The following is a 12056-nucleotide window of genomic DNA, read 5'->3' on the forward strand; positions in this document are numbered from 1 at the left end:
GTTTCTAAATTATTTTGGAATTTATTTGAAGTACTTCCTGTCTGATGTTGTCATATCCTGGACAGAATTAAGTCTGTGCCATTCTCTTTAGTGTTTGCCCTGTCCTCCCAATGTTCTCCTCTTAGCCGCCCGCATTTTGACAATAAAATAACACCGACGCTAGAAACTGGAACCAAGAAAAAAACAAATCACTTTAAGCCATCGGTTCGTATGGACTGATTTAAAATCTGAAGACAAGGAGCGACTAGGTGAGGTTGATTTTCTGCTCAGAGTTGTCGGCATTAGCCACAGAGCTAGCGGCTTTGATTCACTGCTGTAGGACTCGCCGGTAAATTAAATATCAGACCTGATTAGTAGAGAAATGTCAAGCTTTGTGCTCGTCTATTATGGGTTTGTCGTCATATCTACACAATCTTTTGGAGATGATGGCTTTTGATTCTGCGAAAATTAAATCTGTAGTGGCTTTGCAGCGAGAAAGCTGCTTTGCTAACATTGTTTTAGTAGCAAACCGGCGGCCTGATTTATTTTGGGAACTTAAATATGTTTTTAGCTGACAGTAGTATTTTCTAAGGACAGTTTGCATAATCACTCAAAAATAATGTAGTTGACCTTTATTATGTTTCTGCAAGTGCTTTGCGTGCTTGTATGCGTCAGCTAACTGGCTAGCATACAGGTTAATCTCATAGGAACAGAAACATTTAAGGTGACAATTCATCTGCAAGTCGGGTAACTTCAGGTAAGGTTCGGCTGACTGACATTTGTGAATTAGCGCTTAAAATGTGACTGAAATCGGAGTTTTAACGCCCAAATATACATTTTTAGACCGCGTAGCAGCACCATTGCACGCACATGATGCGTGACAAAAGAAAATTGATGTCTGGAGGATAGACTGATGAAATCCAGTTAAGCAGTAAAAAGCTTATAAGTCTCTTTGCTCAGATTTTTCATCATTAAGGCAGGAGGAGAGCTTTCAGCTCTACAAAAGGTTCATGTCATCTACTGCAGCATTTATTCATTGGGTATTTAAACAATACCCAATGCAGCATTTAAACAATTTTAGAAACTGTAGGACTGTAAATCCATCAACCCCCTCATTGCAATAGTATCCAGGAGAACTGGGTCAGCTATACAGGTAACTGAATTCAGGTGTTTCAACCACTATCGTGGCCACAAGTGTAAAGAGTCAATCACAGGCTAGGGGTGTCAAACTCTGGTCTCTGTAACTTTGAGATGTGTCCTTAGTTGAACACATCTGAATCAAATGCCTAAAGTTACCTACTCAGTATGCAGTCAAGTTCTCCAGAGTCCTCCTAATGAATCTAATTATTTCAATCAGACATGTTGAAGGAGAAGCTCATCTAAAAGTTGCAGGACACCGTCTCTTGAGGACCGGAGTTTGACCACCTATGAGTCCTGGGCCTGTATTCTCAAAGAGTCCTTGGACTAAATGTGGCTCCTAATACTTAGAATTTCTGGAATTTTTAAGATTTTCTTATAATTATACCTCAGTAAAGTCATTCACAAAACGCCTTAGGCCTTACCATAGCTCTTAATGTGACAAAATGTTAGCAGTAGAAAGAACTTTTAGAGATCCTAAGAATGTCTTCAACAGACTAGACTGACAAAGGAGAGATATTTTCTGTAAAATAGATAGAGCTGATGCTGTGTGGCGATGAATTTTAATTTAGCGTTTTTTATCACGATTTTATTATATGCTTGGTTAATGTCCATCAGCTTTATCTTGTGTGTCAACCAGTCGCAGTCAAAACTTGACCTTATTGATTTCAGAAAAATTCAAGAAGTAGATCGATCGCGGTGCAAAGCATCAGGTGCAGGGATGCACACATCCACTGGTCTGTAGAGGATCATGTCTCCCTGTCTGGTAATTCAATTACCAAACAGGGTAAAGACTCTGGATTGCTAAGAGAACCGACCATTTCATCCTGTATTTTGCAAAGTATGATGCTTCATAGACGGATGATTATTTGTTTTAAGTTTTTTTTGTTTTGTTTTTTTTTTTTTTTTTAGAAGCAACTAAAAAGAGTTTGTAAATGAACTTGATTGGCCTGTAAAAAGTCCTTATCTCAGCCTGTTGAAACACCTTTGGCGTGATTTGAAGAGCTGTGAATGCAGAGCTACTTTTTTTTGTTTCTGGAAGATGTTGTATTATTTCCATCTCTGCAGATTTCTCATCTTGACTTCAGCATCAGAGCAAAAGAATGTCTCAGCTCCAGTTTCAGTGTCCGCCTAGCGCCATCCCTGCTGCCTCTGCCCCACTGCAGCTGGGGCAGCCGCAGCCTGGCTACAGCATCCCGTGCGCTACAGGCGCCCTTCCATCAGAGAGCGCCAGCCAGCCAATCAGAAGCTCTGCTCTGCCCGCGGGCTCCGCCACGCCCTATAACACCACCACAGGTTTGTTTGCCTTAAAATATATTTTAGTCTCCTGAAGGATGCTGATGCATCTCAATAGATAAAACGTATTTGAAAACCCACTGTTTTACCATTTCACTTGAAAAAATTAAACATAGTGATATATTTCACAATTTTTTTTTTTGCGAATGAAAATTCAGTTTCTAATTTAATTAGGACATTGGATGAGGCCAATAACATGAAAAATCACTGCATGGTAAATGCTCACTTCTCGGTTGGGGCTCCTTTTAATGTTGCAGCTTTTTATGGAGGTGACAAGAAAACCCAAGTTAGTCCATAGAATCTCCTTTTCCTCATCATTTCTGCACTTAAATTTTTTTTTTGTCTTATGCAATATTCAAAATTTTTACAGAACTAACTTTGGTTTTTGTTTGCTTTATGCCATGATCATTAAAGTTAACATTAAGCTGTTGAAACAAATAACTCTTTATGTACTCAGATCTTCTGAATTGAAATATTTCAATACAGGAACCTTTTAAGTGTTTAGGACTGTGTTAGGTGGTTGGTTGTGAGTGACCTGTTTTGTTTTGTTCTAGTTTATAACATGGCAAACCCTAAAGAGAAGACCCCCATGTGTTTGGTGAATGAGTTAGCCCGTTTCAACAAGATCCAGCCCGAGTACAAGCTTCTTTCTGAGCAAGGACCAGCTCACTCCAAGGTACAGAATTCAGTTCTCCGGCTTGTTTTGTGCCTTTTGTTCTACTGACGCAAATTTCCCTTCAGATTTTCTCGGTGAGGCTCACACTGGGAGATCAGTACTGGGAGGCCGAAGGAACCAGCATCAAGAAAGCCCAGCATTCTGCTGCTGCATCTGCCCTCGCCGAGACGACGCTTCCCAAACCCACAGCGAGGACGCCGCGCAACACCGGCAGGAACCCAGGTGGGCCGCTCCAACCTGCTCTGGCCCAATCTGAGCAATCATTTCCATAGAGGAAAATGAACACATGGATTTTGTCTTAAAGGAGTTTTCTGCTCTTTGCCTTACAGTAGATGGCAGCACACACACCATGGAGTTGAATGCACTTTGTTTGAAGCTCGGTAAAAAACCCAACTTTAAACCCATCGACCCATACCCGGGTATGCGGCCACCAAGCTACAACTACAGCGTCCGCGCTCCAGGACCTTACCAGCGCTCTATGCAACAGTGAGTTTACATCACAGGGGGAAAAAAAAAAAAAAAAAAGTCAATAAAATGTTTCCATAATTGTCATTTGCAGTTGGTTGTAAACTCTCTCATCGTGTCCAGGTACTACTATCCATTTCCTCCAGTGGGACCAATAATTTACCACATGGAGCTTTCCGTCGGGAGCCAGCAGTTCACTGGGAAGGGACGGACGCGGCAGCAGGCCAAACACGACGCCGCTGCCAAAGCCTTGAAAGTGCTGCAGAAGGAGCCAATGCTGCAGCAGTCGCCAGTGGTGAGAAAAGTAGAGCAGCTCAGCATGAAAAGGCTTTTATGCGGTGCTAGATGGAGACTAGCAACTTTTCTATTTTTAATGTTGTTTTTGACAGATGAACGGAGAGCCCGACGAGGAGGAGAACTTGAACAAATCAGAAATAAGTCAAGTGTTTGAAATTGCTCTAAAGAGGAACCTACCCGTCAACTTTGAGGTTCGGATGGATTTGCTGTTCTCGAAGATCCAGCTGTGTAGGAATAAGAAGGGATTGTGTGTCAAATATATATATATCGTTACATGGAAGATTGCTGTTTTTTCCCCCACGCAGATTTTAAAGGAAGAAGGGCCTCCACACATGAAGAGTTTTGTAGTGCGCGTTGTAGTCGGGGACTTCGTGGGAGAGGGTGAGGGCAAAAGCAAAAAGATTGCAAAGAAGCTGGCAGCCGCCGCGGCGCTGGTGGAGTTAAAGAGGCTCCCCCACATACCCAGCGTGGAGAAGAAGCTGCCGCGCATCAAAAAGAAAACAAAATCTATAATCAAGGTGATGCAACGTTTAACTCTGGTTGGGATTAGTCAGAAGAGGCCTAAAGGCTGCTCATAAGGTAATGATTTATCCATCGTGTCAACAGCTGCAGACCAGCCCCGAGTATGGCCAGGGGATGAATCCCATCAGCCGCTTGGCTCAGATCCAGCAGGCCAAGAAGGAGAAGGAGCCGGAGTACAGCATGGTGACAGAAAGAGGTCTGCCGCGGCGCAGGGAGTTCGTCATGCAGGTGAATCATCTGCAGTCTGAGGCACGCCGGCAGCCGCGCTTCTGTTTGCGCTTCTTCTTTGCTCGTTCGTTCTCTGTGGGACTTTCGGTGATTTCCACCCTCTGTTGCAGGTGACCGTGTGCGGCCAGACGGCAGAGGGGCTGGGGCCGAGCAAGAAGGTGGCCAAGAGGAATGCAGCTGAGAAAATGCTGGAACTGTTGGGATATAAAGTGCCTCAGCCTCAACTTCCCAAACCAGCACTCAAATCTGATGAAAAGGTACTGCTCAGTTTTCAAAAAAAAAGTTTCATGAACGTATTCATTTTAAAGGAAACGCAGCACAACTTTTACAACATCTCCTTTTCGGTTGTTGAATTAGATTTTATTAATGTCCCAAGTGGAAAATGTTTGAAACGGAGAGAAATCAAGGCCTATGCAGCTCAGAACTTGGCCAAAATGATGACATCACCTACAAAAACCAGTGATTATAACAGCCTAAAGTAAATGTAACTTAACTGTGGAACTCGCCTTCTGTGAGTTCAAAATGGGAAAATGTATCCGATGAGGAGAAAGAACAACAAGGTGGTAATCCTCAGTGTGAACAAAAAGAAATATGTATCCAAAAAACAACATTTCTGTTGACATTAAGGTGAGGGTAGTTTGTACTTTAATTACAACCAGGGTTGTTTTTGAGTTGCACACGAGATTCAGCACTGATTTCTCTGAGCTTTGCTGTGATTATGATACACATTGGCAATAAATGGAAGGAGCAGAACGTCTCACTTTTCTCCACTTAATCACTCACGAGCTGAATTGCACTAGTGCAGCTGTCAAAACATTTTTAGACTGTCATCTGGACACTCAGAGCTGTTTAAGTTCTGCCTACAGCTGTTTTTTTCTTGATGGTTTTTCATTTTGCCCTGAAAAGTCACTTCAAGCTAAAGCTGCACATTTGGTGGTTGAAACACTCGTAGCATACATTCTGTCTGCTCAGATTCTTGGAGAAGCTGACGATTATTACAGGTAAACATGCTGGGGAAGAGAGGAGAGATGGCTTTACAAAATGAAATTGAACTACGCAATTTGTTGGCAGATATTTCGTAGTGACGGAGAGCTCCAAACATAAGTCGGGCTTAAGTAGCACATTTTCTGAGTTACCTGTGGTTATCTCTGGGATGATGGCTGCTGAATCCACGCCATTAGAGCTTTCCCTCATCGCCATGATGCGATCTGTAACGTTTCCTCATCCCTCAGCTTTGGGAAGGTTCTTTCCTAAAAGCAAAGACTCCTGATTGTTTCATATCGCTGAACGAAAAGGGTTTTGAAAAGAAACTTTTTTTTTTTTTTTTTTTTTGGTGGATGATGGGAAATCCATCCTTTTCACTCATTGGCATATTTGATGTTTTATGTCAAAACAATGAGTAGTTTTGTTCTGTTGCCTTAGGCGGCTTTCCGTTTTACAGAAGCATGTCTCCAAAAGGCTCTTTGTTTTTGTTAGAAGAGTGTTGCAAAATAACCAGCGTTATTTGAAACCAGGTGGATTTTTTTATTTGTTTTTTTACGTTTTTAACATTTTTAACTCTCCTGGCTCTAAAATGATATTTGCAATTTAATGTTATAAATCCCAGTAAAACGTATGTATGTGACTTGATATTTTTTCATTCAGACGCCAGTGAAAAAGTCGTGTGATGGGCGCAAAGTGACCTTCTTTGAACCAGGTTCTGCAGAGGAGGTGTCTGCGGGTAAGTCTCCATTGGAGTCGCCTTGAATGGGTTAAGAAAAAAAGACATCACAAGCATCTTCTCACATGGGTGTTCATGTCAGGCTCCAAGGAGGAGGACTTCCGCTTGCCTTACCTCAGCCACCAGCAGCTGCCTGCGGGTATCCTGCCCATGGTGCCCGAGGTGGCGCAAGCAGTCGGGGTCTGCCAAGGATCCCAGGTCAAGGACTACAGCCGAGTTGTGCCCAACCCAGGCAAGACCACCATCACTGCCACCATCGCCAACGAGCTGCTGTACGCCGGCGCGTCCCTGACCGCCGTGACGATCCTGAAGAACACAAACAACATGATCCAGGTTCCCCACGGACCGCTCACCAGACCCTCGGAGCAGCTTGCCTATCTTGCGTCTGTACAGGGTCTGCAGGTAAACGGCACTTTGCCTTCACTAAAGCATGGATTTTATAGTTGTTGTATATATTTTTTTTCTACAAGTATGCGATTTGCTTGCAGGTGGAATACAAGGATTTCCCAAAAAACAATAAGAATGAATTTGTATCTCTGATTAACTGCTCCTCCCAGCCTCCGCTCATCAGTCACGGCATTGGAAAAGACATAGAGTCCTGTCATGATATGGTAAGCAACTTAAATATAACTATTATAAAAGTACTTAAGATTTAAGAAAATATCCAGAATCCATTCATAGCCTCTTAAAAAAATCAAATTAGCTGGAAAGATGTCTAGGTATATTTTAAAATACGATGCAAAAAAATAACGATCCCAAGAAAATAGAGCTTTGTTTTTCATAGTACTGGTTTAGCATGGATCATAGTTCACAAGTTCTGGTGGATAAAATTACACTCAGTGTTCAGTTATCCCCAATTATCCACATGAAAAAAATTATTGTTCCCTGTAGGTACACAATGTATGTATACATATACAGTCTTAGAAAAGTACATTTTATTTGTTTAGAAACTTTCATTAATAAAACTCTGTCTTTCACAATAAGAATGGATAAAACTTAAAACAGGATTCAAAAGGCAAAACAAATTATGGTAGATGATTTAACATTTAAAACGGTTTTAAGGAAAAGCATGTTTGGATAAAAATGCCAGCTTTTTAAATGAGAAATGCTCTTCCTTCAACCTGTTTTACAAAAATAAACTGAAGTATCTGTAGACGTGTAAAGCCGTTGGAAGAATGCAGGTTTTTGTCTGCAAAACATTTTGAAAACCATGCATTGCTTTTTTTTGCTGTTTTTCCTATTGCACAAGTATGCCCTGCTTTAAATTCTAATAAAATACAATTTGGTTTCTAGTTGTTACATCAAAAAATGTGATGAAATTCAAGGCAGTCTATTGTATGTAGTTTTGCAGATTCATGCACACAGCATCTTTTCAGCTTCTTTTATTTATTTATTTTTTTTGAGACGACCCATTTGCAGATGAATATCTAGCAACAGAAAAACGTAACAATGTATGTCCATTAGTGAGTCAAACATTTACTTTGCTGAGTATTAAAACTCTTCGGTGGCTTTGGATCTCCGAGTTCCTGCAATGCAAGACAAAAGACATTGTTAAACCTGGTGCTGAGTGTAATCCAAGAACTGTCTGTCTGAAATGGGCTTCAGCATAATAAATATTGTTCCTTTATGTCTGCAGGCTGCTCTGAATATATTGAAGTTGCTGTCAGAGTTGGACCAGCAGCTAAACGAAAGGACAGGGAACGGACCAGCCTCAGGGTAAGACGTGAAGAAATGCCAAGTTGACATTTAGTTATGCATTTATTTATTTACCCATGAAAACATCAACTTGCTTATAATTAAAATTTTGATTGGAAGTGAAAAGATTTTTTTTTTGTTTGTTTTGCATTTGTGGTGTTGGTTATTGAATTACTTTATATTCAAATAAAAATAAAAGTGCAACTTATTTAAAATAGGCTGGATGTAACGTCTAATAAAACTTTATATTTCGAGAAATACAAGCCGAGCTTGAGGCTCTCGTGTTGAAATACCTCCAGCCTCTTTTGAGAGGGAACAATCCTTTTTTATCAGCCTCACAGCAAAACTGAATCTGTCCTTTTTTTTTTTCTTTTTTTTTTGCTGCAGGTGTGGCAAGCAGGAAATGGAGGGTGACCTGCACCTCAAACAGGCTAACTCAAGCACATTGGCACAGACGCTGGATAGCACGGCTTAGATCAGGTCTGGTTGTCTGTGAAAGCACTAGAGAAAACTCACCACACTGCGTTCTTGTTTTGGCTCGCTGCGGATAGCGTCACCCACTGTGGGCCCTGAAGTGTTAAGCTTACTGTTACAAAATGTTCACAGTTAAACAAGATTGATAGGAAAATAGCTTCTCCTCCTTGATGTTGTTTAATTGTACACATTATTTATTTTTCATTTCAATATAGAAATAGGAGCTGCATCCTAGTCAATGATTTTTTTTGTTTTTTTTTGAGTGTATATGATTAAACGACGACAACAACAACAAAAAAAAACTCAAATGATGAACTGTGAACGTTGTTTTGTTTTGGATAGAAATTGTTTCTTATATTTTTACGTGTTTTTATGTTTTATTCCCACCAAGCTAGTTGATAAATAAAATACGTTAAGTTTGGGCCTCTTCTTTGTCTAGGGTGCAGCTGGACGAACCTTTGTTGATTTTCCTAGAGTGCTTTCTATAAACAACCAAAAATTATTTACTAAATGTAGCGTGTGATGTAATGTGATTGTCACTGCTGTGTGTGGCGGTGACGTCCCCCATGACCCCTTTCTCTCCCTCATGTCATCTTCCCTTCTCTATCCATAACCCATAATGGTAATTAAACTTCTGTGTCTACAGGCACAAAACAAATACTTCTACTGTCTTGCACTTTTTTTTCCCCCCATCTACTGATGCCTGATATGGATAGGATAGACTTTCAGCAAGCCTGATGCCTGATGCGAGCCTTTTTATTTATGTAATTATTTATTGTTTTCTTTGTGGCCGAGATGCTAAAATTCAGATTGGTGGAAAAATTGTCAAGAAGTAAAAGAAGGAAAATGTTAAAAAGCTTCTAGATTTTAATTAGAAAATATGGTAGGTTTTGTATTTGTAAAGATTTGGGTAATTTAAGCTGTAATGTAATTATAAACTAGAAAAAGTTTAACTCAAAAAGAATTTTTTTTTTTTTTTTGCAAAGCATAGTGCTGCATAATAAATATCTCCAGTCGTGTTGGATCTCAGTGACTTCCTGGTGCAGTAATTCGAACAAAGTGTGGATTTCTCTTCTTTTTTTTTTTTTTTTTTACTCATGGATATTGCACATTTTCCTCCATTTAGCTATTCACCTTCCATTTAAGGTTGGATTATATCAAACCTTCGAAGTTTTGCTTTTTTTTTTGTTGCTTTTTTTAAACATTACAGTTTGTAAGAGAATAGCTGAAACAAATGTTTCATTTTTCTTTTCTATTTATATATTGTATTCCGCAATATCCAGCTACATAAAGTTACAAATGGAAAAACATATATTTTCAACATTTTTGATTTGACATTTTTAAAATATGGTGACAATAGTTTGAGGGCATTTTAAAGTACATCTAACCATTTTAGAAACCTGTAATTTTCATATTACTCCTCGACTGAGTTGTCACTTAGCACAAATTTCTGAAAACGTTAAACATTTTTCTGCTGAATTAATAATAGCTTTACCTTTTGTCAAGCTATTTATCCTTTCTACTACATGCGGTTTAACTTCAAATGCGAGACCCTAACTCTCCACTGTTTTGTCTTTACTCCTTGTTGCTGGTGAAAGGGAATGTGGACCAGTCTTAACCTATGAAATGATGTTGGATTTCCATAGCAACAAACTGAAATTAGATGTTTAGTTAAAGAATATCAATAGGAAAGCCAATCCTCATTTGCTGTGGAGTTAATGTGATGCTCACGCTCCAGACAGGAAAGTCAAGTAGGAGAAGCAGTGGATTCATGGCTTGTCAAAGTAACAATGGTAAGTGCAATCATTCATTAAACACTGGTAAAACACCAAACGCTAGAGCAAAGAGATGCATTTCCCCTCCATGTGTCCACCATGTAGGAACACAAAGTGGCCTTCACCTCTTCAGCCTTCTCAGTCAGCGACTCATAGAATAGAAACATAAGAAAGCCCACAACAGCAAACTTACTGGTACAGTCATCCTGCCATGTGCAACAGCCACTCATCAGCTGTAGGTACTTGATATCAATTTGTTTATATTTACCACACAGCATATACACAATAACATGCTTAGTGGAATTCAGCAGATTTAGTTTGAGGTTAGTTTTTTTTTGTTTTGTTTTTTTTATTGCTAAAATTGTTGTTCTACTAAACGCATGAGTAGTTTGTACATGCAAGTCACATTTGCAGGATTGTTTCATGCATATTTAATGAGCTAAACAGAAGTTATCCCATTGGCAAAGACTCGAGCTCAACAAAACAATCTTCCAGCTTATTTGCTTTTTTGTAAGCACTTTAAAGGACACATAGTTTCCCATATTCGAAACAAGATGTGACTTATTCTGATTAAATTAAATGTGATTTAATAATCTGGATCAGCAGGTTTATGGACATAAAATATCCAAATCCACACACAGATACGAGGCTGTGTTGCACGTCCACGTGGTGTTGATAATTAAAAGGCATCTGGACTTTCAGTTTGATCTTAAGGATGGTTATACTTTTCATCTGAAGTACTTCAACTAAAGAAGAGTCCAACTAGAAGGGCAGACAGCCAGGCTGCTGTTCACCTCCCTCTGACGGTCTCTGCTTCCACCACTTTATTTAAGCTCCTTCCTCTTGGATGCCAATAAAACCACTTCTGTTGTAAGCTGTGAAAGTAAACATGTTGCCATGGCTGCTGAGCAAAATAATGTGCCAGAGATAATTGTTGATCCTTATAGATTTATGCAGAATGGTAAAGGGTAAAGTTGAAAGTTGAAAGCTTACCATGGGATCAGAAACAACCAAACATGTTGGCTCGTGATTTTTTTTTTTGTTTTGTTTTGCTTTGTTTGTGTTTGTTTAAAACCATCCATCCATCCATCCATTTTCTTGCACCCTTGTCCCTCAGTGGGGTCGGGAGGGTTGCTGGTGCCCATCTCCAGCCAACGTTCCGGGCGAGAGGCGAGGTGCACCCTGGACAGGTTGCCTGTCTGTCGCAGGGCAACACAGAGACACACAGGACACACAACCATGCACACACACACTCACACCTAGGGGCAATTTGGAGAGGCCAATTAACCTGACAGTCATGTTTTTGGACTGTGGGAGGAAACCGGAGTACTCGGAGAAAACCCACGCATGCACAGGGAGAACATGCAAACTCCATGCAGAAAGACCGGGGCTGGGAATCGAACCCAGAACCTTCTTGCTGCAAGGCAACAGCTCTACCAACTGTGACACTGTGCAGCCGTTTGTTTAAAACCCAAACCTTATTTGGATTTAATTGGATGAGGTGTATAATTGTGTAGCGGAAGAAAAAATATGCATCCAGAGGAAGTAAAAGAAAACTCTGAAAAGCTGCATTACAGCTGAAAGATGTAAACCTGGAGAGAGCATTCTGTTTTATTTGATTAGAGCCCCTATTTTCACATGTTTGCTGATTCTACCATCATGGCCCATAAAAAAAATAAAAAAACTGGTCACACTCCCATAAAGGCCAAATTTCTGAAGTAGGACTGATTAGAAATACTTTTGCAAGGTGCTGTAAGCACAGATACGTTCTCAGCACACCAAAATGAGAGAG

General features: G+C 40.2%; 1 protein-coding gene and 1 long non-coding RNA gene across 3 annotated transcripts; one reads left to right on the forward strand and one right to left on the reverse strand.

Moving 5' to 3' along the window:
• Positions 1-59: 59 nt before the first annotated feature.
• On the forward strand, positions 60-8801 carry stau1 (staufen double-stranded RNA binding protein 1). 2 transcript variants are annotated; one of them, XM_008408741.2, is made up of 15 exons: positions 60-248; positions 2185-2412; positions 2967-3088; positions 3154-3310; positions 3421-3574; positions 3677-3848; positions 3943-4041; positions 4156-4368; positions 4457-4600; positions 4711-4857; positions 6245-6320; positions 6403-6722; positions 6809-6931; positions 7957-8036; positions 8403-8801. In XM_008408741.2, the coding sequence occupies exons 2-15, from the start codon at positions 2220-2222 to the stop codon at positions 8488-8490; spliced, it is 2088 nt and encodes a 695-aa protein (XP_008406963.1). In that variant the 5' UTR covers positions 60-248; positions 2185-2219; the 3' UTR covers positions 8491-8801. The 2 variants fall into 2 exon arrangements, with proteins under 2 accessions (XP_008406963.1, XP_008406962.1); XM_008408740.2 differs by having other exon boundaries at positions 61-248; positions 3418-3574.
• On the reverse strand, positions 5229-6238 carry LOC103464561 (uncharacterized). The gene is made up of 2 exons (XR_533680.1): positions 5737-6238; positions 5229-5610 (listed from the first exon to the last, which is right to left on the reverse strand). It is a non-coding gene; the product is annotated as an uncharacterized LOC103464561 (long non-coding RNA).
• Positions 8802-12056: the final 3255 nt, after the last annotated feature.

This window comes from Poecilia reticulata, linkage group LG5 (assembly GCF_000633615.1).
Source record: "Poecilia reticulata strain Guanapo linkage group LG5, Guppy_female_1.0+MT, whole genome shotgun sequence".
NCBI classification, from domain to species: Eukaryota; Metazoa; Chordata; class Actinopteri; order Cyprinodontiformes; family Poeciliidae; genus Poecilia; species Poecilia reticulata.